The sequence below is a fragment of the Sphaeramia orbicularis genome, chromosome 2 (assembly GCF_902148855.1).
Source record: "Sphaeramia orbicularis chromosome 2, fSphaOr1.1, whole genome shotgun sequence".
Classification (NCBI taxonomy): domain Eukaryota; kingdom Metazoa; phylum Chordata; class Actinopteri; order Kurtiformes; family Apogonidae; genus Sphaeramia; species Sphaeramia orbicularis.
The window spans coordinates 14,560,936-14,588,871 of NC_043958.1; the positions used below are offsets into that span (position 1 = coordinate 14,560,936).

At 37.1% G+C, this 27,936-nt stretch overlaps 1 protein-coding gene across 8 annotated transcripts in view; it reads right to left on the reverse strand.

The window, feature by feature from the left end:
• tns1a (tensin 1a) overlaps positions 1-27,936 on the reverse strand; it is a 130,015-nt gene that overhangs the window by 46,402 nt on the left and 55,677 nt on the right. For 5 of the 8 annotated variants that reach the window (XM_030156120.1, XM_030156173.1, XM_030156139.1 and 2 more), the window contains 8 exons: positions 19,259-19,297; positions 18,127-18,168; positions 7,187-7,236; positions 4,561-4,732; positions 4,420-4,470; positions 4,168-4,290; positions 2,939-3,003; positions 2,410-2,493 (listed from right to left, as the gene is read on the reverse strand). In XM_030156120.1, coding sequence (XP_030011980.1) covers positions 2,410-2,493; positions 2,939-3,003; positions 4,168-4,290; positions 4,420-4,470; positions 4,561-4,732; positions 7,187-7,236; positions 18,127-18,168; positions 19,259-19,297 — 626 coding nt within the window. Of the gene's footprint in view, positions 1-2,409; positions 2,494-2,938; positions 3,004-4,167; positions 4,291-4,419; positions 4,471-4,560; positions 4,733-7,186; positions 7,237-10,159; positions 10,451-18,126; positions 18,169-19,258; positions 19,315-27,936 lie in introns of those variants that run through there. The other 3 variants (XM_030156166.1, XM_030156158.1, XM_030156151.1) reach the window with 3 other exon arrangements.

The window sequence follows — 27,936 nt, forward strand, 5'->3', positions numbered from 1 at the left end:
TTCTTGATAATAACCAAAATCACTTCAGTTCTTACACCGATAGCTACGGCATTGCACTGCCAAAAACAGTGCTTTTAGGCATTCCATGCTTTCTTTTCTGTTTTAGTCACATGATACACACAGGAGTAAGTACTTGATTGCATAACCATTGTTTTTGATGACTTTTGATGGTCTAATATTTTTTTCCACAAATATATATTGTGTTTTCTGAAATGTTTCTCATCTTTTTTGAAACATTGCCATGCCCCTGTCAGGAGTAAAATGAGCTGTAAAACATGTCCTATGATCAACAGGTTCTGCAGATTTTTTTCAAAGCTGTTCAATAGTGACATCACCACAATCCCACCAAAATCTGATGCATTTATATGATATACTGATGCTGCAGTGTAATACAGATACAGGCATGTGTGGGTACAGATTGTTCCTGACATTTCAAAGCAAATTATATAATAATTTGAAAACACTGCACGCAACACCTATAATTTAAACTTTTACGAGCTTTCATAACATCTCTAACTCATCTCTCACTCTTGAGGTTGAAGTCACACATTCCCCACCATAATGCTGGCGGACTCCTGGGGGGCAACAGATAATTATATCCAAAGCAGGAAATAGCAGCGGGGCAGAGGATGAGCCTATAGACCTGTTAGAGAATGTCTGGCTGTCTAATTCACTACCTCAAATGAAGAGTTGTTAGAACCTTTCGCTGCTCATCCTTTTTGAGACATACTCTGATCTGGATTCCTCTCCCACCAGGTGAAGGGTGGAGGCCTGGCTAATAATGCAGAGGGGTGGGCTCATACAGTGGGAGCAGATTTATGACTTAAAGGAGGACATCTCGAAGGACAGGACCCTCGAGCGCACTGCATTCCAAATAAGAAATTGCTCAAATACTTTTAAACCGCTCTTGATTGGTTCGACTGGTTTGGAATTTGTGTTGCTCACTCTCGATGTTACGTGAAAAACACTGATTGCTAAAAGTGGAGACAAACTGAGGAAAAACATGCTGCGATCTGTGAAGAGGACAGACTTAAACTGCCACCAGACTCCCCAGAGACACCAGTGGAATCCCTCAGACAGACAAGACAGATAGCCTATCTACACAACGTGACATTCTCTCACAATTACTGCAATTACAGCTGATTTGGAAATAAACAGAAGAATTTCCTCTGTGAAGTGTTCCTCCACAACTTCAGTCATGACTTAGCTCTGGCTCAGAATAATAATTCACTGATTGGACTCATGTTTCAAACCTTCATCAGGAGTAAATACAACAACTGTACATCATAAGTTGAAGGGATACTTTCACTTCATGAGCATATGTTCTCAGTTTACCTGTTTTCATAAAACACTCCAAATATCGATGCACCAAATGTGAAAATCTGGTCCAATGCTGATACCAACACTTCACCCTTAAAAACGTATTGTTGTGGTGACTTCCAAATGAATTTTTCTCCACACTTAATCTTTCCTAAATGATTTATTACAATTTATTATCATATTATTCTCTGCATTTTGCATTTTCAGTGAAAATCTGATGTTTTTCAATACTTAATTTAGTGATAATATTGATTTTCACAAAAGCTTTGAGTAAATTCAACCCTTATTATATCAAAACAGAGAAAACTGAAGAAAAACTCACTTTTTTTAGCAAAATATCATTTACTGAACATAAAAACAAGTTTCTGCAACTACTGTTCTTTGTCAAATTACATTCGTTTTACTGGTGAATCAGAAGATGACGGTGTTTCCATGTTCACGATAGAGCCTCTGAACATCCAAATGGGTCATATCTGATGGCCATGAATAGCTTTCCAATGTATTAATAGGATTCGTTGTTCTGAAGTTATTCAACATATTATATCAGTATATGCTTTTGGTCACTGGTGGCTTCATGGTAAATTAAAATAAAAATTTTTTCAATAGTTGATACTGATACCATTTACTTTTGTTTTTTGTTGTTGTTTCTTCTTTGTAGTGACAAATCATTAGTTCTTAGAAAATGCAGTGTTAGTGACTAATAACTTACATGCAATTGGAAAGTAAATGTAACTGTTATTTGTAATTACTGATAAAATATGCATTTACCAGTCAAAATATATGTTCTTTATGGTTACAGGATGATTTTATGTAGAAAATAGCATTAACACCACTTCTTTTCATCTTTTGCTCATGCCATCTTTGGGCAGATTTCAGGACAGCAGGAATGAAAGGTTTTGAACAACTTTGAATGTGACACCATCAACAGTTTATGGTTTTTATGGAGCTGCCTCTGCATCTAGACAGACAGGCCCCATCCAATTGGTTGGATAGGACTGGTACATGTATAATTCTGGTACTAATTAAATTTCACTACAAATGTGAGACTCAAGTCGATGTCGCCAAACAGGAAGTGATGTAACTACTAACCTCTTCTGTGAAGGTTGGCCCACAGGAAGTGCTTTGTCCTCGTAGAAGCGCCTCATTGCAAACCTGTCCAACGCCTGGTCAGCACTGCAAAAACCAGACAAGCATGGTTCTTTATTTGAACTTCCAAACCGAACTGAATTTGTGAATTATCTGATTGAAATGAATGTATTTTGGAAAAAGGCCACCTGCAGATTTTTCCCAAGTTTGAGATTTAGAAATATCCCCTGGCCTTCATCATTTACAAAGCGGCTTTAAATCCTTCTGGCCTCCTCCCTTCTGTTAACATCTGGTTACGTTCAAGACTGAGGACGTTTTTCGGAGGGCCGCTTCTCAGAGAGCCAAAAAAATAAGCCGGCCAGTGTTTTGCCATAATAATCACATCTGTATCTAACTTTCAAGTCTCAGACCTGGAGATGTGTGATGGATCTGATTGTGAAGAGGATATTTTCAGTGACTGGTTGCTCAAAGTACTTTAATTCCACTTTCACTTCTGTTTCAATTCAATACAACTGACAGCGGAGGTTACTACCTTGCGGATATGTTGCTGTAGTGCATGTACGCGGCCACCACCACCCCCGTCCGACCTCTGTTCCCCTGCAAAACAAGGAAAAGGAACATGATATCAATTTACAATAAAAGCTTATTTGACATAGGGATTATTTCACACAGATCAAAGGTTTTAGTCACAAACAGGGGGAAAAATAAATCCTCCTTGTCATCCAGCTGCTTGAATTACATATGGAAGTCCAAAAGCTGAGACGTGAAATAGAGTTTGATAACGTTGCTTGTTTGAACGGACCGGTCATGCACCAAAAAGCAACAAATCTGATCCGGAGTAAAGCAAAGAGCTGCAAAAATGTTGAGCTTTTCTGCATGAAATATGATTTACAGCTTCTTGTGCTTGTAGAAAAAGTCATCAGGTGCATCCAGTATTGAGGTGCATTACCATCTCCGACTATGTTTGATTATAGGTCACTGTTTTCTAATCTATTCTATGTCAGTCTGTGCTGCTTTGATGGCTTGTCTCACCATAGTAGTTAAGAAATCTCAGCAAAGTTTTCTTTCTGTTTTTGCAGCTTAGGTGTTGAGGTCTTATAATGACACAGAAAACTCTGAAAGTAATTAGAACATGTAGTGTTTGTTTATATGGTGCAATTTGTGCTGTATTTGAGGTTACATGAGGCTAGTTTGCATTTTGTAGCTTGCATTTTTGTTTTAATAAGGAGAAAAGTTGCTCACACCATTGTTGTAATATGATTTTTTTACTAAGACTCATTATTTTGCAACTACTTTTAATTGTACTGTGTGTCTGGCTACTCTGCCCATCTCGAACAACCTCATAGCATAATTGCCTAAGTCATATTTGTTGTCAAATTGTGAAATCTGTGTAACTTTACTCTCCTAACACTTCCATTTCATTTTGCAATATTTGCTATGTCTTCAAAAAAACAAAAATGCCTCAGACCGGGAGTGTCCAATCCTGTCCTCGAGCGCTACTATCCTGTATGTTTTAGATGTATCCCTCTTCAAATGATAAGCCTATCAACAACCTCTGCAGAAGCCTGATAACAACTGTCAGGTGTGCTGGAAGAGGGAAACATCTAAAACAAACAGGATAGTAGCTCTCAAGGACCATAACTGGACACCCTTGCCTTACAGAATTATGCTATGAGGATAACGATGTGCAAGAAAATGGACTGTCTACCTATTAAGATGAAAAAGGACAAGAATTTGGGTGAGTTTCATATGTTTTTTTACCTTGTTGTGGAGTACTACCACGTTGTGTGGATCCCCATTGAGCCACGTGTCAATTGCCTTGCACATACTGCAGATCTTGTCCAGGGCTGGTGCATGGTCATCGGGCCATCCAAACTCTAGAACCTAAGGGAGGTTATTCACAACAAAAACAGGAAAAAAACTCATTAAATGAGGACATTTTTACTTGACTTATTTTTATTTTTTTACAAAAAAATATCCAAATGAGTGGTGCATCTCCTGAAGTGTTTGTACCTTGTGATTCAACTTTATTAAGTCATTTCTCCGCTCGCTGAGGTTGAGCACCTGAAACCAGATGAAACAAACACAGATAATGCCTCACAGCCCCACTCCACATGTGATCCATGTTGACATTAGAGGACGAGGCAGCCTCACCAGGTAATGCTCGCCGTGTTTGGAGCGCAGCATCGTCGCCACCTCCTTGAGGTGGGAAGTGTAACTGCGCTCCTCAGCGGCAGCGGGGAAAGAGACAGAGATGATCCTCTCTGTGATGTAGACCAGGTCCACCTCATAGCTCTCCTCCATGGCCTGAACCACACTCTGACTCCTGCAGAAGCAGAGTGAGACGCCGTGTTAATCTGATGCTTTTTCTGGCCTCACCGCTGGAAGGTCAGACTAAACATCTGTCCACAACACAGGTCCAAGTCTTTTAAAGTCCAACATCTGCCCCGCGCCCTTCCAACAACATAACAACCTGGCTTTACTGTGCTTTGAATGGACGTGGTGTGTCACGCATCACCAATATGAAAAACATTACCATAGTAGAATCAGGTGAGTTCACATAAATGTATTTCATGCAGTTAGAAGTAATATGAAAGAAAAACAAGACACAAACTGCAGTAAAAATCAATATACAAATGCAAATGTATTAAGATATATATATACAGGGTGGGGAAGCAAAATTTACAATAAACATTTAGTTGTTTTTTCTCAGCAGGCACTATGTCAATTGTTTTGAAACCAAACATATATTGATGTCATAATCATACCTAACACTATTATCCATACCTTTTCAAAAACTTTTGCCCATATGAGTAATCAGGAAAGTAAACGTCAAAGAGTGTGTGATTTGCTGAATGCACTCGTCACACCAAAGGAGATTTCAAAAATAGTTGGAGTGTCCATAAAGACTGTTTATAATGGAAAGAAGAAAATGACTATGAGCAAAACTATTACGAGAAAGTCTGGAAGATACTATTAAAGAAGAATGGGAGAAGTTGTCACCCGAATATTTGAGGAACACTTGCGCAAGTTTCAGGAAGCATGTGAAGGCAGTTATTGAGAAAGAAGGAGGACACATAGAATAAAAACATTTTCTATTATGTCAATTTTCTTGTGGCAAATAAATTCTCATGACTTTTAATAAACTAATTGGTCATACACTGTCTTTCAATCCCTGCCTCAAAATATTGTAAATTTTGCTTCCCCACCCTGTGTATGTGTGTGTATATATCTATCTATCTATCTATCTATCTATCTATCTATCTATCTATCTATCTATCTATATATATATATATATATATATATATATATATACAGTATATATATACAGTATATATATATCTATATATATATATATATATATATGTGTGTATATATATATATATATATATATTTATATATATATATATATATATATATATATATATATATATATATATATATATATATATATATATATATATTATTTTTTTTATTTTTTTTTTTTTTTTTAATTTATTTTTTTTTTTTTACATAAGGTGTGATGCTTTTTCTCCCTACTGTATATAATGTACATAATATGCTCTACCACATGTAGATTACCTAGTTTTAACAAAGGAGTGCTGGTATTTGTTTTATTCTTTTGTTAGGTGTGAGGATTGTTTGTCACTGCGGTTTTTTTTAAAAATTTGAATAAAATTATTTTGGAAAAAAAATCAATACATACTCAAAGTCCACTGAATAGACAAAGAATATTCAGAAATTAAAATAATATTGCTGTTTTATTATATGTCTCAATCTAAATTTCCAATGGAACACATCGCTTACATGAACTGTATCATAGTTATGGAATATTAATGCACATGTAAATGTAGTGCAGTGACATTAAAGAGCCACAACTTTCACAATTTCAAGTGCCATTTTAACTGTGAAAGTTTCACAACAAAACCCTAAAGTTAAACTAAGACATGAAGAAATGAATAGGGCTGTTAATTTGTAACATACAGGAAATGTTGAGTTGATATTACAGAGCAAACAACCTGTTTTAAATATAGACCTGGTATATTCTTATTCTAATCACCTCCAAATGAGGAAGAAGTTTGGATTTTGTGACATTTTAAGGAACCTCTGACAATACAAAGTCACTCCACTGATACTTTAACACTGGGGTTAGTGTTATAACAGAAGAACTGGAAGAACCCAAATGCATTAATTGGACTAAATCTGAAAAGGAATGTCTAGTTTCTGTTTAACATGGTGCTCAAAAACAACCCAAACCTCCCTCTTGGTCCCACTTTCTGTTTCCTTTTTTGTTGCAGTTGCTTGTACAACATCACCTCAAGTTTCTGAATCCTCTCAGGGACCAATGACCTGAGTTCACTGCAAACATCATCTACTCCATCAAATGTAAACTCCTGCAGCTCATTCTTATATTTCTTGGAAAAGGAAAGATTTACAATCCTTCACTGGCTGTTGACATGACCTCTGCCGATGTTATGCAATCTATTTTGTTGGCCAAATGAGAAGCAAACGTGAGCGTACAGTAAAGCCCTCTATGGGAAACACTCATGCTTGAGGAATAACAAAGAACAGGGAAGTGATATGAGAATGGTCATATATCCAGCATAAGCAATCTTTATTTGATGTTAGCATTAAATACAGACGGAGGGATTAGGATTGATTTATGGGGATGACTAAGTTGAATTGATTTCTGTGTTTTGTTCCAATGATGACTTTGTAATCCAAGGAGTTGTCAGTACATCTGCATTTAATATGGTCACATGACAGGGAAGTTTCTTACCGGGACTGCCTTCGTCTTATCTCCACACTCTTGCAGGACCTCGTAGATCCCTAGAGAAAGACAAGAGAAAAGGATTCATGAGCTGTCTCCGTCTCTAATGATGATCATGTCCCATGAAAACCAAAAGAAAGAAGGAGGAAGATGATGAAGACCAGAAAGGCGAGGAAGGAAAAAGTGAAGAACAACCAAAATTCTTGACAAGAAACCCATCATCATATCATCCAGAATTACAAATAAGTCAGTTTTAACAGCTTCATCGACATGATTTTAACCAATAAAGACCAAGTGCTTCTTTTGTGTCAGTTCCCACATGAAATTTCCTCTATATCTAACATTTCTTAAGTGATTTTTTTCGATTTATTACAATATTGTCCTCTTAATGTTGCACTTAATCAGGATAAAACAGGTATTTTCCTGTATTTAATTCACTGATCATAAAGATGTTCATAAAAGCTCAGATTAAAGTTGAGGGTTACTATATTAAAAACAGAAAAGAGAAAACTGAGGAAAAAGTGACTTTTTCAGTAAAATCCATCATTAACTGAACATAAACCCAGTGTCTCCATCCACTGTCATTGATCCAACTCCATGGGTTTTACTGGTGAATCAATGTTGTAGAAGATGACGGCGTTTCCACGGTAACTACGGAGCCTCTGAATGTCCAAATGGGTCAAATAAATGGGAGCTAATAAACCTGAGAGTATGGCTGAAACCAAGCCTGGGATCACTGACTGGATATTTTATAGTGTTCTGATTGATTTGCTTATTATAAAAAAAAACATACAAAACAAATTTTTGGTTTCACAAAGTGTTGACATTACATAAATCTTAAACATTTTTCTGGTGACTTGGTTGAAATCCAAGTCATGTAATGGAATAAAAAGGAGGTTATAGAACAAAAGAAAGTAAGGGAGGAAGTCAACATGGAAGGAAAAGAGAAGAAAATTCAGTATTAGAGGAATGGATGGCAGGGAGGATCTGGAAATGTGTCAGATCTTGTCTTGATCCAGAATTACCAACTGAATGCAATATGAAAACCAGACAGAAAATCGTACTAAATACATTTGTTCTGCCGAGGAATCCCTGCATAATAGATGCAGGCCATGTCTGTTTTCCTGACTGTTTGTAGACCCAGGGGAGAGTGAGTCAAAAAGATGACGATATCCAAAAAGACTGACATCTTCTTTTATTTTCACGGACACCGCTTTTCCCATAAAGCCATAAAACTCGAGCGTTTAGCTTTACTGGTCAAGCCGATCAGAAGTGATGCTGGCTAGAAGGGTCTCTCATCGTGGTCCAAGGTTAAACACACAGCCCAGAGCTCTTCATGCTGCCTGTGCAGAGCTGCGTCTAACGGATGAAGCTAATCCCACCCCCAAGAGCCAAAATGGGAAGCATAATTCTCCATGATTTGACAGGAACCAGATGCTAGGCGGACCAGGGACGCTGGTGTTTGCAAAATGAAACAGCCTGTTCACATGGGGCTTCGGGGGTGTCACGCCGCTACGTTTCAGATCACAGGAACAATCTGTTGCCTTGTAGCGACACGGGTTCATGAACGTCTCGTGAAAGTCAATGCAGCGTAGCGACGGGAACGTACGCACCTTAATGTACACTCATAAGAGGACGCTGACAGTACTTTGGCATGTTTGTTATTTCTACATACATCACTTTCCCATCACAAATCCTCAAATGTGTTTCAATCCACCACTGAAAATAGGTCCTATATCTCCTGTGGTTATTGTAATGAAGAGTAAAATATCCAGATAATAAGATGTATAACAATATATTACATTTTCTGTAAATTCAGTGAATCAGTAGTTATCGTATCAGTACATAAAATAATTATATTTAAAGGTCTATTCGATACATTTTGGAGTATATATTTGACAGATAAAAGGAACACAGTCTAATTTATTTTTCTGCTTTTATTTAGAAGTCGTGTACAAAAATGTATAAAATATGGTACATTAAGCTAAAATAAATAGAAGTCTAGAATAGGAATATGATCAGACATATCAATTCTGTTCAATAAATTTGAGGTAATGATAGCAAAGCCAACCAAACATGGGCCTAGGGCTAATATTGGGGTGTATAAAATACCACAGGTAAACATTGGACACTTAGTTTAAACTACAGCAGCAAAAAATGGCGCTCACACTATAAATATATAAATTATAACAAGTAAATAAAACATCTGAGCTGCTTGGAAGAACTCAAACCTTCATCCAAATAAGGGAAAACATTACTATAAAGAGTAGGAATGGCAAAACAAATGGAAGAGATGCCTTTCTACTCTATTGTAACATGACATATATCATAAACTGTATAACATGTATATCTAATTTCAAATAATCTAATGAGAGAATTTACTCTCATGGACTGGACTGAATTCATAATTTGTAAATACATAAAGGCAACATTAACTTTTAGTTTTAACAAATATCAAGTATTAAACACTAGATATCCATGTGTAACCAAATATGACATGATCTTGAAACGACTCTAACGTAGATGCAGAAACGTTGAAGAATTGATTTGCATTTCCTACTAATTTTGCAATTTTACTGCCCCTACATAAGACTATTTTAGTTTAGTGGTATTTTGAGAACTAAAAAGTTGTGTTTCAGATGTTTTTATTTTTTGAAACTGAGTAAAATGGAGTAAAAGTACTTCAGCAAATGTCATTGTATGTTACCTAGAGACTTAGTGAATGAGAAATACCCAAGGCACTTGGCAAATCCACTTATTTCTTATTAATATTTAGTAAATCTGATTATTTTTAACAGCATATTTGATGCTGTTTTTTAATACATGCACCTAGTGACCACATTTTTAACAGTGCATATTTAGAGAAAGTGTCCGGCCTTATCGTTTAGCAATGATAAATAAATTGAGCATATATGAAACAATCTGTTGAATATCATACTGTGGTGGTAAAAACAAACTTTTCCTCGTGAGGGTGTGGCCTACCTTATTGAACAGGTTCCCCGTGCTCCACCTCCAGGATGAACGCAAGGAGGCTAAACGTCGTCGAACAGACCCAGCGAAAGTCATAGCTCATCTACACTTGAACCACTCTTCTATTTTTTCTTTGTTTTTTTTCCTATTTACCTCCCTACCTCATCAAATCAGAGATACTCCAGGTCAAATGTGGACTGGTACAAGGCATATCGGAGCATCGTTCGGGTGATGGCGACACATTCAGACAGACCAAACTGTGCCCTGTTTGTGTTGTTAGTAATGATGTAATAAATGATGATCCATGGCCGCCGTCCTCCGTCCCTCCTCACTTATCTTCTCCCTTCTTTCTCACAACCTCTCCTTCCCTGCTTACCGCCCACTTTGTGTTCTCTGGAATTACTCCTCCCTCTGGCTCATTATCTCTCATTATTTCTGCCCCCCACCCCATCCCTCCCCCTCTCTGCTTTTCTTTCCTAAGCCTGCATGTTTTCTTACAATATGGATGTACGCTTGTCTGTTGCGCATGTTTTTCACCTTAAATGTCCCTTAAAAGAGACAAATACAAAACAACAGAGCAGAAAAGAGTAGAAAAATTAAAACCATAACATACTGACAGGGCATCACTGTGCCCTGTCAGGGCATCACTTTTCAACAGTGCAATATATATAGTTTGATTTATCAATGTGGGTCTGAAAGATATGTAGACAACGACATGTTTACAGTCTGGATAGGTTTAGGCTTAAAAACAACTTGGTTAGGGTTAGCAAAAGGGTCTGAGGAAGGACTAAAATAAGAAAGAAAACACTACAATAAACACAGCATGAAATGGAACATGAACACTGATCTCCACTGTGTGAGTCCACAAACTGTTCTTATTCTACCACTTCGTTCCCCATCCACCGCGGTCCACGTTTTCTTTATACTTTACAACGTCACAGTGGTCTATGTTGACAATTTCTGACATCTAAGGAGTTCTCTTTGGATTAACCTGCATGATGAAAATTAATGTTCATTCGCTGTGGGAATACCCGGTGAAAAAGGATGCCAAAAACAGTATGTGATGGCTCGAGAACAGGCTCTAAAAATGAACATGTCCTCATGCCTGAACGACCAGGACAGAGAATACATAGAATAGTTTGATGTCCATTCACTCCCAAAACAATATACAGTATTTGCAGGAAATTTGCAGACACAAAGTACTCTACTTTGTGTAAAAAATGAAAATACTGACTAACCGTGGCATTTAGGCTGTGACAGTGTTGTGATTAGGGTTTGGTTTAGCAGATGCACAAGGGCAACTTAATTTGGGTTAGGAAATAATCACGGTTGGGGCTACGGTAATAAACTTGTGTGAAAAATTTTTTATAAAGATAGAGTATTTACTTTTGGTTTAAAACGGAATACAAACCCTTATTTCCAGTGCCTTTTTATCCAACCATATCCATCCCAAAGCACCTCCTTCAAAAAGGCATATTTGTACTTAAAAACATCACATTGGCTTAAGTCATTAATTTCTGTTAGTGACGTCTATCTATCTTACCTCCATTTTGAAAATTGACTATATTGACTATAGGGATACCCCAGTAGTAGACCTAGGAGTGGAAAATGTACCTGAAAAAAAACAACTTTGTGTTTGCGGTACAAATGAACAGCTGTACTCATGCCTGAACAGCCAGACCAATGAATAGAGAGAATAAGTTGTTATAGTTTGCATTACTGTTACATTGTTTGTCTCTATATGTCAGCCCTGCGATGAACTGGCGACATGTCCAGGGTGTACCACGCCTTCGCCAATAAGTCACTGGGATAGGCTTCAGTGACCCCCGTGACCCTACTGAGGATAAAGCGGGCTCAGAAAATGAATGAATGAAGGTTGTTATAGCGTCACTCCCCAATATTATTTTCCACGTATATGGCAATATGTTTACAAAAACAACTCGGTTATGGTTAGGAAAGGGTTCTGATTAGGGCTAAGTTTAGACACTTGAATGACAAATGTGACCTCAAGACACAGCTTTTACCTTCAGTTCTCCTGCGCTTTTTAATGCAATCACACCTATTCCCAACCACCTCCTTATAAGTTATTTTTCCACTTAAAAACATCACATTGGTCTATGTTACCAATATCTGATTTCTAAGGAGTTACACTGACTTATCAGAGTAGCACACAAGAGGAAAATCTATTCATGCATTTATTCATTGTAGAGGTATCTGATATGTTGTAAAACAATGCTGAGGGCTTATGATCATGTGACAGGATGCGATGACTACTGAGTGAGAATGGGTTTAAAAATAATAGTTTTGTGGTTCCATTTCCAAAAACAACTACAACATACAATAGGAAACTGCTTATGTACTACACACAAAGACACTAAATAGTGCTGATACTGTTAGATTTGGGAGGTAGCAATGGAAGGGCTCAGGTTTGGTTTACAGTAGATGCAAAAACAGCCTGGTTAGGGTTAGGAAAAGATCACGGTTAGGGCCAAGATACAAACTTACATGAAAACAATTACACAAAGAAAAACTACATTTACCTTTGGATTTAAAACACCCTGAGCTCCTGCGGTTTTTTTTGTTTTTGTTCTTTTTCATTCCATATCCATCTCCAACCACCTCACTCTAAGATGTGACCCTGTTTAACCCTTTATCAGGCAAGTGACTGATTTTGGTAATTTCAACAAACTTTAAATATGGGGCCAATCCTGTGCCTTAGTGGGGTCAAGAAGCATGTTGGTTTTTCTAGAGATTTTATAGAAATTTTGAAGCTGAAAATAGTGAATATGAGTGATTTTTGTCAGTTTATGACCTTATAACAATTGTTTTATTGCACGTGTTTACTTTTTAGCAAGTGGTGCTCTGATGTTTTATGGCAAGAGGAGGGAGACGACAATGTCCAACAACACACTAAGTTATTTAGGAGAGTATTTCAATGAATGCCCTATAAAGGGTTAACAGCGTTATTTTATCTAGCGGTTTCATCATTTGGAGGAAAACCGTGTGCATTTTTAGCTACATCTACAACAAAATTGCTAATTTGTCCTCCCTGTGTCCAGCTCTCCCACCACAGTATTTTTGATTTGTAGTGTCTAATCTCTGTCTCCATTCCACAGACAGATTTAAGGAAAAAAAAAAGTCCCACAGTGCACTTGGATGACCTGGACCAACCCCGCCGTAACTTACAATCCACACTGGGAACTTCTTTTAAATGAATCCAGAACGTACAGACGATGAAAACATGCAACCTGATCTGAGACATCATGAGGAATGCTTCGATAAGACTTTTGGTTAAACAAAACATTTGGATGATGAATCAGGATGTTAATGTTAAGTCAAATGTCTGGTCAGAGGATCCGTTCATTCCAAACACTAATATGTCACTGTCAAATTGTTTGCGACAACTTTCTATAATTACAGTTAAAAAAACAGGACCATGGTGAAGACAATTAGTAGCCTCCGTCTTGGTATTTTTAGGGCTCGTGTTTGTCATTATTACGCCCACATTTCCCACAAGCCCTGTTTATGACTTACTTGACCCTTACTTGGCTGCTCTGTAGGATGGTTTAGTATAAAAAACATAGGGTTTTTACCTCTGTGTTGACACCAGTAGAGCAGAATCATGCTAATGTTGATGTTAAAATACTCCCATTAATTGCAATATTCATGATGTTAATCAACTGATATTAAACATATAATCAAAAGTAAAGTGGAAGGAGTAAAAGTATTTCATTCATGAGAAGGAAAGTGGCTTAGTTGATTTCATTATAACTGTATTCTTAAAATTTACTATACTAATATGACAAAAAAAAAATTACTTTAATTTATATTTTCATCATCATCATCTCATTTTGTATGATATTAACAACAAAACAACATTTTTTTTTCATTACATCCATAATTTTCTCAACAATTCATTGTTTTGTAGGACTGAGTATAAAGGCCACACTGATTAAGAAAGAAGTCAAAGTATTTTAAGAAAAAAGTTCCAATTTTACCTGTATGAATTTTCGTAATAGATAGTAAGAAATTTCGCAGCATCAAATAAGGCCTATTGTATTTATCAAATACAATAGCTGCAAATGCATTGTTTGGTTCATCCGGGAAATTTGATAACTTAAGATTAGCTATTTTTCATGAGATATCGCAACTTTGTTGTCATAATATGACTTCTTTTTTCTTTCAATATTGCGGCTTAATTGCAGCCAATATTAATCTCAGAACTTGTTTCTGGAAATGTGACTTTACACTTGAATATTCTTGGACGATTAAGATTTTTTATGACATTTTTTTTTTTTTTTCCAAAATATTACGACTTCAGTTCTTGCTATATTGCTTTTTTCCCTTTGCTTTGCTTTTTTCTTGAAACATTATGACTTTAGTCTGTTAATATATCATATTATTGTCCTCAAAATCTGAAGACTTTACTCTAGTTAATATATGACTATTACTACATCTTACATTGCATCTTTACTCTCATTATATTTAGATATTTTATTTCTCTTTCGCCCAAAAATATTGACTTTTTCCTAAAATAAATAGCCACTTTCTTTGTGAAATACAACTTTTTTGGGAAACAATACACAAAAATTCTTAGAATATGATGACTTCTTTCTTTAAATAATGAAACTTTACTTTAAAGAAATATCATATAATCTCATAAATTGTTCTGAGACGTAAGACTTGATGGTATATATTCTTGAAATATTAAGCCTTTTTTATTTTTATTTGTGACTTTTGCAATTTGACATTTTTTAAAAAACATTTTTCTCTGATATTTTTTTCCTGAAATATGCTAACTTCTCTTTTTCATTTGTATTTATAAATTACATAATTCTCGTAAAATTATTACTTATTTCTCTGAAGGCAACAACTTTATTGTTGAGATATGACTTTTTTTTTCTTCTAGTATTGCAACTTTACTGTCATACTACAATTTTTTTCTCGATATTTTTATGGATATTATGTACATTATTCCATCATAGGCCTGGTTATCCAAATATAGCAGGTATTTTGACGAATTGATCACTACAACAACCATAGCCTCTCCTTTAAAGTCCTTCTACTAATGCCATATTAAATTTAATTTTCTATACCTTCCTTCCCTCTCTATGCATTACAGACACAACACTCGTCAACCATCACTCAAAGCCAAACTAACCCCATGCATCTCCCACCTCCCCCACCCAGACTGTGGATTAATCTCCATGTACACAGGCTGATCTGTGTTTATAATCTGACTCTGAGTCACAAGTCAGAGCTCTGCTGTCAACCTAAACATTCAGCTGACATCGGACACAAACACTGACTCATGACCGTGACTCACAAAAGAAACAGGAGAAGAAGCAGGGATGCAAGATATGAGCGCTGCTTTTATCTTTAGGGGATAAATATTGCTTCAGGTTTTAGGAGAAAAATTAAGGGAAGGCAGCCTTACAATCTGAAAAGCCAACACATTGTTACCTTTGTGAATTCTGGCTCAGGTAAACTGTTTGTACTCTGCATTCATAGTGGTTGTCTTTGATTTTTCTGGAGTCTTGCCCTTCATGGTTTAACAATGTCAAGCTACACATGCGTACCTCGTCTTGGGCCAGGCTTTGGCACCGATTTCTGGCACAAAAACCATTATTGGCACTGGACTGGCATCAACAGATGTCACGGCAGCTTTTCTCATTTTGTGAGGTACGTGTAAAATATCTTTCTAAACCGAAGCAGAGCTGACCAAGGGTTTAGAGTTAAGCTCAGACCACCTGTTCGGGTGGAGTTTGGGAATCTGCCTCGGGAACACTGTTTGACTTTGAAATGACAATCAAATAATAAACAGATTAAAGCAATAAAAATGTGTTTTCGTCACGTAGCACTATCAGAGGCTGTGATTGGCTGTTATCTTTTGCACAGTGCTGCCATCCATTGCTTTGTGCAGGAACAGACGACCTGTGATGGACCTGAGCTCATCCTACATTTTCATAAATTATACTAAAATATTAAAAAAGATCTAAAATACTTCTAAAGAAATATATAATTTTTCCACTAATACACTCTAAATTTTACAGATACTAAAAAAATATACCATAAATTACAAAACAATCTAAAATGTGCAGATTCTGGGAAAAAATGAAGAGACCACTCCAGATGTCCAGACGTGAACTTCACTGAAAACCTCTGGAATGTGATGAAGAGGAAGATGGATGGTATTTTTGCGCCAGGAGCTGCATAAAGCAGCCAACAGCAATGAGAAAGACTGGCACAGGGTTATCAGAATTACTCCAACACATACTGATTCCTGTACTCGTCCCCAGTTTAATACTGATTTTGTTGTTTTAAAATAAACATGAAGTTGTGTTCTTTGCATGAGTCAAAGTCTGAAAACACTGTATTTTGTGTTATTTTGATCAGCTGACAAAGAATTTCTTGAGGCAATGTTATTTTTTCAAGTTGACTTTGATAAAATGTTGTAGTTCATAGAATAAATTAAAGTAAATCCTGCAATCCTAAATTGGCTCTTGCTAATCTTCTTAAAAATGGCAAGACTGGATAAAGACATGGAGCTTTTTTATATGACATGCTCAGAACTGTAGTGATATCAAAGTCATGTGTCTAGGATGCTGCAGACTTGCAAAAAGAAGTCTAAGATGATAAAACAATTGCACTGATGTTGAAAAAATGTCAGCCTACTTATGATAAAAATATGAAATAAAAAAAACTGTACAAATAAACCTGGTTCTGTTTATTGAATGAAATATTTGTTGGGGCAGAAAACTTTACTGTAGTTATGCTTAAAAAGTTGTGCAAACAAGATTCTTCAAGGATTTTGTTGTGCATATCTTTCATTAAATGTTCCAGTATTTTTGTATGCATGACTCAGTCTGTTAGGATAAATAAGCTACATCAGATAATATTAGCATTAATTCAGCACAGTCCCTGTGACTCAGTGGTGATATCCTGACTGGACATCACCAATTTGCTCCATAAAGTAAGTATATTTTTTTTTGCTTCAGAGGAATTTTGTCTCAGTGTATCTCCATACTGATACATCAGATCTTCCTTATTTTAGTTTTTATTTCTCCTGCTGTAGTACTACTGTAATGGCAAAGCGCTTTTCTAAAACAAATACAATTTTCTGATTTATGAGCCATTACAAGTGGAAAAAATAATAATCTCATACTTATGCCTCAAATGCATATTGCTCATGTATGACCACGTCAACCATCAAAACTTTTGTATTACTGGCAAGAGTGTGTCTGCATGTACAAAATATGAAGGTAATATCTTTTACTAAAATAAACTGATTAATTAATTGTAATTAATTCATTGGTTCCCTCTTGTACACATCCTGAAGATGACTGATGACATACTTACATCAACTGGCAGATAATTATGAACTTTCATCTTAACATTATCCTCTTAAATATGAAGCAGATCAGAGATGATCAGCTGAGATTTACTTCAGTCTGGTGATTTGAGGTGAATTTACCCACTGCATTACATGGTTAGTACGCTAACCTGCTAATGAGGCCAGCTAGCGCTAATTAATAATGTTTAATCAGCATTCATAATAGGCAAAACTGCATGTGTTGCCATTTATCAAGTAGCTGAAGTTACTCAGTGGCGTTTAATACAGTTGGTAGTGTGTTTGGGGTTTGCACTATGTTAGCAGTACTGTTAGTGTTGCCTCAGTCTCTCTCAGCTCCTCCCCTCTTGTCCAAATATGGTCACTTCTGCTTCCAAAAAAAATCAAGATGGGAACAGCTGAATGCCAAACTTTGTCAACTGTCTTCCGCCTCTTTTCTACAGCCGGGACCACGGACCAAAAGTTATATGTAGACAGTGTTGTCCAGAAACTTTTGGCAACATTATGTACCAAGAGATTGTTATGGCAGCAGAGCACTGCGATAACAATAACAGTGTTTATGAATGAGCAGCTTTTTTAAAGCATGTCTCCTTGGAAGTAGGGCTAAAGAAGAAGAGGAGTTACTTACCGGTGTATCTACATGCTTTAATGGCAGCTGAGGAGTGGGAGGCTGGAGAGAGAAGCCAGACAGAGTCAGGGGGTTAGTCATTGTTTCTTTCACACGGAGGAAGAAACAACATGAGGGTGAGAGAGAGAGAGACAGAGAGAGAAGGTGGAGACAGGCCCAGCCATGAATGAATGAAACAGATTTGTACAAAGAGAATACGCGTAAAGAGATATCAAATATTCTATGAAGACTTTGGACAAATAAGTGAGAGACAATGAGGTTTAAAACAAGGTTGAGGAGATGCTTCCAGACCAGTGTGAGGGGTTTTTATAAGGAGCCTTTAAGCAAGAGGTAGTGTGATCTATGGTGGAAAATTTTGCATTGTTTCCCCTTTTTGTTCATGCGTTTTGGGTGTAAAATCTTGCTTAAAGAATCATTCTGTAACACAACAATGATAGTGCAAAAAAAGGAAGAAAAGGCAAAGATATAGAGAAAGTAAAGAGAAAGAAACTATTCAACAGTAACTGTGTATGCACGCGCACACAGACACACACACAGATACACACACACACAGGCTGACAGTGATCCATGTGTTAAGGAAAATCTCCTAACTGAGTTAAGTACAGCGTCTGAGGCTGATGGGAGCTCTGTAAACAAAACTGGGGACTGTTTAACAAGCTGCTGCAGTGATTTAAAAAGGCCCGCGTCCAATGTAAATAAGTGAAAAGTAGTTAGTGCAAGACTGGAATGTTCCTAATTTGGTTATATCATCGGTGCCTGATCTTAAAACTACAAAACGGGACTTGCTGTGGTGTTTTTTTGTATGGAAAACTGCAGATTTTCTAATTACGTCCAACATTTTGTCGAGCTTACATTCATTTGGTGGTGCAACAAGCAAGACACATTGGCTAATTTGTGCGGTAGAGTTTTTCCCCTGAGGAAGAGGAGGAAACTCTTATGGTTATAGGGTCTGACCTTTGACCTCTAGCAACAACTTTACAATGCTGTGTGTGCGTGTGCGGTTGTGGCCTCATTCCAGGAAGGATCTCGGCATTAGGAAGGGGATTTCTAGAGGTCGAAAGGCCCATTAAATGTCTCCCTAACAGCTCTGACTTATTCCACATACATCCAAACACTCACATGTTACACTCACCAGCTCATAGTTGGTAGTTGTCGAACATGCTGTGGTGACCTGGGAAAAAACAGAAGAGAAGCGTCACAGTCTACTTAAGATGATTATACTGTCTGACCTTTAACTAAATCACATTAAAAAAGGAAGTACTCTCTTTAAAAAAAAAAAACAAAAAACTGATAGATAGCGATTATTTCTGTAGAAACAGGGAGGAAGAGACATCTCTGAATGTTTCCTCCTGAATTGCTGATTCCCGTAGTCACCCACAGAAATACCCCCCCCCCCCCCCCCCCCCCCCCGTGTGGGAAACATTTTTCAGTCCACAATGAGACAGAACATTTCCTGCAAATATTGAAATCATTGGATTACACTGTACTGTCATGGGTGGAAACACTGGACTATAACTGGGTAATTCACTCTGTATGATGCTTTTGTTGATCATTTCCTCCAAGAACCACGGGCCATTCAATGCAAACTGTCTAAGGTCATTTCACTAGTGTTCAACAACAACCCTGACCTGATCTGACCTGCACTGTCACTCACGTCACGCCATATTTTTTGCCTTTCCAAAGGCCCTTTTGTCAGATTAGGTGATCATAGCATCATAAATCTGTATCATGACTTGGCCGACGGACATGGGGGATTAGGTTTTTACACCCCACCAGTCATAACTTGCTGTCAGCCTTAACATCTTATCCTGACAGTGCTAAGAACATCATTCCTGCCCCATTTCAATATTTGTTTTAAACATTTTTTACATATGGGAAAGCCTAGCCAATGAGGTTTAGCATATGTGGGGAAAACACAAACACAGTGAGTGAAATGTAACACTGTTGGATGCATTGTGAAAGCTTGACAAATCACAGCAACAATAAGCATATTACAGTGGTGGTCATGATCCAAGAACAGCTGCACTGCCAAAAATGTGTCAAGTGCTACAAGGATGTTTGCTCTTCTCTTCTTTCCTTCCTTTCCACTATTGACAAATGATTTGAACATGATTTGGGCAATTTGCAATCTCATGCTCTAGCTCCTCTTGCCCTGTTTAACAGCAGCCAGGTTTTCAGATAAATGTAGCTGGACCGAGAAACCAAATACAAATACTTCATTACTGTTTTTTTTTTTTTTTTTTACTTTTACTCTACACTCTAACACAAATATCTATACTTTCAACTTTTTACTACTACTACTCTTCATCTGTTGCTTTAGTTTGAATGAATTTTAAAGAATTATCCTAGTTTTATTTTGTATGCTTTACAATATTAAGACCAATTACACCCTTAATTAGAAAAGGTATCCATTGATGTGTATCATGTATGATTAAAACAAAGAAAACACTGATGTAAATGACAAAAAAAGAGATGAAACAAAATTAAACTGGTCTAAATGACAAAACAAGATGGAAATGCCAAAAAAAAAAAAAAAAAACGCCATGAGATGAAGACAATGTAAAAGATGCAACAGGATGAAAATGCTGTAGACAGCTAAAACAAAGTAAAAACAAAGGGGAAAAAATGCAGTGAAATGGGGCATCAACATAAAAAAATTCCAAAAACAACAAACAAGTGAAGATGAAAATGATGTAAGACAAGCAACAACACAAAAGTCACAAAGATGACAAAATAAGATGACATTAACAAGACTCTGGGGTATCTCTAATAGGACGTTTGGTTGGTCTGACATGTTAAGTTCAGTTCCTGTTGCACAGAAACAGTCCAGACCATCCAGCTTTGTTATCAGCACTCAGTTGAAAAAGCCTACATCTTTGATGGTATGGGGGTGCATTAGTGCCAATGGAGTGGGCAACTCTTGACAGACACCATCAGTGCTGACAGGTATACAAAGGTTTTAGAGAGGCATAAGCTCCAGATGATGACTTTTTAGGGAATATGTCAGCAAGACAACACTAAACAGCTTAATGCATATATTACAGCATGGCTTCATAGTAGAAGAGTCAGAGTCCTGAACTGGCCCACCTGCAGTCTAGACTTTTGGCACATAATGAATAATGAAATAGAAAATACAGCCCAGGACAGTTGAGTGACAGAATCCTATGTCCGACAAGAACAGGACAACATTCCTCGACCAAAGCTCCAGCAACTGGTCTCCTCACTTCCAGATGTTCATGGACTGTTGTAAAAAGAAGAGGAGATGCTACACAGTGGTGAACATGGACCTGTCCAAACTTTCTGGAGACATGTTTCTGCTCTTAAATATAAAATGACCTTATATAGCCTATTTCTAAAAATTCTCAGTTTATGTTCTGCTGTGAGGAGAACATGTCTTTATGACTAATTTTGCTTGTATTTACATATTACATAGCATCACAGTGTTTTTTGGATTGGTATACTTTGTTTTCACCAAGTATCTGGACTTCTAATGGAGAAAATAAAGTACCACCTCTGATGGTACACCATTGCTTTAAAACGCAGAGCACAGGGCCAATAGGTGCTAGAGATCTCTTAGCAACAGTATCAGTTGTCCCCTAATTATAATATCAACTTAAATTTAGAGTGGCATTGATTTCCAGTGTTACATGTAGCATCTTTAAATAGCGGCTAATGCCTCTGAGGCTAATTTGGTTCTCAAAACAAACGATCATCATGTCAATGCCAAGCAAGTGTGGCTCCTAATCGTCAGCCACCGGAGCCCAAATCACTGATTACGATGCGTAAACATCGTCTGGCTGACCAGCTCAGTCACTTTCATCTGATTGCATTTACTTTGTGTACAGATAGCCACATATGTGTTTGTGGTTAAATGAATGCATGCAGGTCCGAGTATCCCTACGTGTTGTGCTGGGTCGGTGGATGTTTACGAGAGCTGCGATGAGAGCACGCTATCAGCTCACAACAGACGCAGGCAGGAAGGAAGCAGCTGTAATTAGTTTGCTCTGGGAAAACAAAAGACTCATTGACTTTGTAATGCTATCATCAAGCCTATCAGAATACAGTAGTTGGATAACATCGCTGCTGAACAGATCCCACCCAGTACATGCTGATGTGCAATGTGATGGCATTGGTCCACCAGTCAGTGGTGATATGTGCTCTGAAGCAATGCTGTTGCACAAGCAGCTGACCAACAGAGATATTTTAGGTGGAGAAAGACGCCACATTCTGCAGGATGTTTTGGTACCCAGTGTTCAACTTCAAGTACTCCATTTAAGAGGGAAGAGAAAATGCAGGATCAAGAAGGCATGGATAAACACGATTGTTTACACATGATTTGTTGCACACCCAATTTTTTTTTTTAATGTTCTGCATCTGATGGTCTAATGCAAGGTTGTCATTACAGTTCATGTTTGCAACTTGCGATCTGAAAAACCGTCTTTTGTCTTTACTGGTCAACTGTTATATATTTGGAAGATATTTTATACATTTGAGCTCCACCTTTTATCATAAATTATAGTGGGGAAAAAAATGGAATCTTAAAGTGCAAAAAGAAAGACTGTACTGTATATAAAAACTATCACACAAAATAATACTAAAAATATGCACTGAAAATATGCAAAATGCAAAATCTGTAGTACAAAGTGCAGACTCCAGCCGCCATACAACCATGAAAACACACAGCAACACCCTGAACACACACTCCATGTAAGGATCCAGATTTCCAGGTTACATAAGCTTCTGTGCTGCACTGGCTATACATTGCATTACAGTGTATTCCCCATAGAGTATTATTCATTCCATCAAGATTATTACAACATCAGTCTATTTAAAAAATAGAATTACTGTCCTGCACTTGTACACCTCCATAAACTGGTCATATTGCACTTAACAACCATGTCTGTCCACACTTGTATATATAGTGAAGACTTTGAAGGATTTTAATAAAAAGTGATTTTGTTGCAGGTTTTGGTCACATAAAAATTGTGACATGTATTATTCCAGTGAGAAACATGCCTGTACTTAAAGTTTTTTTTTATTTTTTATTAATAAGTACAGCATTGAAAAATGGTTTTAAAGTGACTTTTGACTTTTTCATATATGTGTATTATATATATATATATATATATATATATATATATATATATATATATATATATATATATATATATATATATATATATATATATGTGCAATAATACAATACACATGCATATAATATGTCACTGTATCTTTATTTTATCCTGTTATCCTGCCATTCTTGAGTTGAAGTGGAGATTTGTGCCAAATTTTAGAGAAAGTGCACCTTGAAAGATATGATATTTATTGCATTATTGGTTAAAATTTGTTTTTTAGTCCAATTTTAATCAGGTTAAGTGCAAAATTTCATGCACGTGTAGGTGCAATTATGTTTTCTGTAATGTATTATTATTATTATTAGGTGCCTGGACTGTATTGTTAGCTAATATTTAGTCAAAACAAGTTGGCTCATGCATGTTCTTCACTGATTCCTGTACTACCTGAGGCTGTGGCTGACATTCATATATCATGGCTAGAAGTACAAGTGACCCCAGGGCCCCATAGCAAGAGCATCTGCTATTATTTACAGCTGACAGGAGGTGCTGTTCCCCGTGTTGTACTGAAGTGTTCTCCTGCAAATGACCCAATGATGACACCCTCAAGCATTGATCTAAAGGTCGCAAGGCCATAGAGATAAGTTTGACTGAGTCCCGAGTGTCTCCTTTAAGATTGCATTTGTGCACGGAAGACTGCCTTGGAGGAATCAGCCGTGAATATCGCATGCAAATAAATATTGTTTTCATATCACGGATTCAGTGAGGGAGGCATGAGGATAGACAGAGCAAGCAGACCGATGGCGAGTGAATGCAGACTTCACAATCAGACAATCTTACATTCCTTTAAACAGCGTCTCTGTCTGAGTAAGTTCACAACACCGACGTGCAGCAAAGTGAGAGAACAACCTCGACTTCATCCATATATGGCCGTTGCAGCTGGAAGCCAGACTAATGCAGGCTTCACATGGTTTTTACCAGCTCAGACGGATAAAAGCAAGAGATCCTGCCACACGCTTCAGCAAGGCTCACATATGAACTTAACCAGCTGTGATTGTTTTCGCTGATGGTTTGCTTTACCGCCACGAAATCTGTCGAATGATCCATCTTTTTCATAACTTATTTTGTCAGTAGCAGGAGATCATCCAGAAATAGAGACAGCAATGAACACAAGATGATGATTTATGTTGTCTTCTGATTTTTTATAATACAAAAGATAAAGGATAATGACAATAAAATAAAAGCAATATTGGACCAATAATGACTGATCAGAATCAGGATAGTGATATAATACAATAAAATATGCTATGATATAATGCAATATGTTCCCATGCTATACAATGTCCTATGATTTGGAGGGTATAATGTCATTTATGTGAAGGTCTGAAAGGGGGAAGCAGGGGTCTTAATTCAAGACTATTCTCCTTTTCAAGAGGTCCAGCATCACTGTGTCTGGGTTTAGTGTCAGCAATCAACAATTTGGCCAAAAATTGGATTTTACTGATCTAAATGCTTTCATTGCTTCTATTGGTGGAACTGCATATGATGATAGAATTTGATATAATATGATAAGGTATGTTTCAATATTACTCCATCAAGCACTGTTACTAAAAAAAAACAAAAAACTAAAAACATTGATATTACATTGAACAATATAACTACATATTCTTATAACATATGGCACCATCTGTCCAACCTAAAAAGGCCTCTTTGGGTACCCTTATTAGAGCTTTATTTTTTTATTTTAATACAGTAATTCCCCTGGTGGGACGTGGGGGTACACATAGGTCAACAGAGGCCATTCACAATGAAGAGTTTCATTTTCTACATTGTAATCGGTTTCAAATTGCAATTAAATATTTATGTTCATATATTTACATTGACAAACGTTATCCAAATTAATAACACAAAACCACAAGATTTTATTTAGGTGTGATTCTGTGAAATTTGACTTTAATTCTTTGATTGAGTTATATTTACCCAGTGCCAAAAAGTGAGGAGCTAATTAACAATTCATTATTAATGTCACTTAATTTCTTCTTTAATAAACTGTTACCTGAGTGTGGATTTGCACGAGAATTGGTTTTCATTTGACTTACCTGGTTAAATAAAAGTCAGTAAAAACATAAATCTCTTCAAGAAATAAAAAATATACATAGATGTATATATTAGATGTATGTGTTAATCAGAGGTGTGACTGAAAGTTTTAGACGCTAACAGTAGATGTTCATGTCATCTTTTAATAGAAGAGGGCACAAATAAGATGAAAAAAAAAAAAGTCAATAATGAGGAGCCCCTTGGTAAGGAACTCTTCGTCTAACAAAACAGCAAAAAAAGTTTATTAGTTTATTAAATATGGGATATTCTGTGATATACTACCAACTATTACAGTGGCACACACTTAAATTTTTAACTTTTGTCTCTGTTCAACATAAGTACACACTTTAACCTTTTCAGTGACCTCTGCCTGAGCCCCCCTCCCCCACCAAATCACTTTCCAGCAAAGTGAGTGGCAGACCACAAAGAAAGTTCTCCAACCATGAGAGCAGGTTTAGGATTTTAAAACAGGGAGCTTATAATCTCATCGAGTCACGAGTACCGTCTGGGAAGCCAATGAAGTAGAACAAGGAGTCAAGAAGCCACTGATGGGGGCCCCTCTCCAGTCTCAACCCAGCTGAGAGGCCTCGCCGGGGGGCACAGTGCAGCGAGTGGAGGCGGGACGATGTTGAGCGAAGGTCAAATATCTCAGGTGAGTTTTCATTGAGCTCCTGTCTTTCTTTCTTGATCTCCATCCACACAAATTGAGAGCGTGGATCAGCGAGAGCTTCGATGATTTCAGCTAAAAGCACTGCTCGGGTACTTAAAGGAGTTTATTTGAAAATGGAGAGTGTAGCATATCAAAGCATGACTCTGAAGCCCAGTCCACTGGATTGAATCATTGCAGAATGTGGAAAGGTGAGGTAGTTCAAGCAGGATTGTGATGAACTTTTTATCTTTTCAGTCTTGCACTAAAAATAAAGACCTTCAATGAAGTCATAATCCTTGGAAATTAATCTTGTTTATTCCTAAAAGAAAAAAAATCTTGTTTATGGTTTTCTTCAGAAAATATATCAAACTTCAGACATTTTATCTGAAACAATGATTTGCATAAAATACCCCCAGAAAATAAAAGATTCCTTATTTTAAGACTGAAATCACTTGGACAACTTCTCAATTTAAGCCTATAGTCAGTTGCTCCAGGAAGTTGCAATGTTTCAGTTGTAACTGTGACTAGTCAATCCATCATCCGTCCATCTGTTTGTCTGTCCATCCATCGTTTATGTTAAATACCTTTTTTCATTGCTTGTACTCAACAGAATTTGCCAAACATTTGACATTTTTTCTGTATTTTCTGTGCACTTGGACACCTGAAAAGGCTTTTAATATCATCATATATTTCCAGATACAATGAACAGTTTATGCGATAGTCATGTGTGTTCGTAAGTTGAAACTCTGAAGTAGAATTTTGTTTACTTTCTCCTTTTCGATTCACTAAACGTGCAAAAGCTACAAAATTGTTTTTTCTTTTACCCATCTAAATTAACAGTAATCACTATGATCGTCAGCCTAACTGATGGGCGAAAGCGTGTTTGCCACTGTGCATAAATCATCCCATTGGCTCCAACCATTGGTCCAACCACACTCAAAATTCCTGAAGCACTCCTCCTGCCCACACAAGAGCGTCTGCAGCGCCGATGGCAGTTTGCCTGAGAAAGTAAATTCTTCACTTTCCAAATGGGGGCCAAATAAGGACTGAAGCTCAAACAGCCCCTTTGGAGGGATTTATACATCAGCTAGGTTTCTGTTTTACTTGGAGAGCTAATAAATCCGCCGAGCGCTCTGATGGTGAAACGTGTGTTCCTTCCCACTTTGACATTTTGACATGATGTCAAGTGTGTAAAGCCCCATGTTCGACTGGGTGGCAGCCTGTTACTGGCAAGGAGTGCTGGCAGTGTCCAGTGGTGTCATCAATAGTTAAATAATATCTGATGGTGAATATGAAAGGGGAGTTAAATTAGGCAGCGGTAGTAAAATAATGCTAAATGCAGCCAAAAAAAAGAATACAGCGTGGGAAAATTTTACCGCTCTGTTATTAATAAAACAATCAAATAGTAAGCTCTTGATTCAACAGTGACCAATCTGTGTCTCCATATGATTGTCAAGTGAATTTGAAGTGAACTCTGGAAACGCTGTTAGGGGCAAATTCAGTCCATGTTTTTGTGTTTTGTAGGAATGTCCAGCCATCAGTCCATGTGTTGGTAGGTCCCAGCGATATCTGAACAGAATGTTTTCATATCTGATGCACACACTCACTTGGACACAAAATATTTTGGTGGCCAATGGTCACTGTAACCTTATGTCTGCCCATCCCCATGAATGCCATATCTCAGGAATACTTGAGGGGAATCTCTTCACACTCTGCACAAATGTTCACTTGGACTCTAGGATGAACTGGCTATATTTTGGTGGCCAAAGGTCAAGGCTGTTGTGACCTTGTTTTTGGATATATCTCAAAAATTAATTCACTGTTACACAAACGTTGTGTCATTAAGTGTAGGTTGTTAGTATGCAGAGGTAGTGGATGCATCTGACTGAACTTACGGTTCTCCTTTTTTAAATGCTGTGCTTGAACTTTCTTTTTGAAAGTACAGAACTTTTCTGCTGGAGTGAAGTGAGATGAGAAGTTTGAAGTGATAGC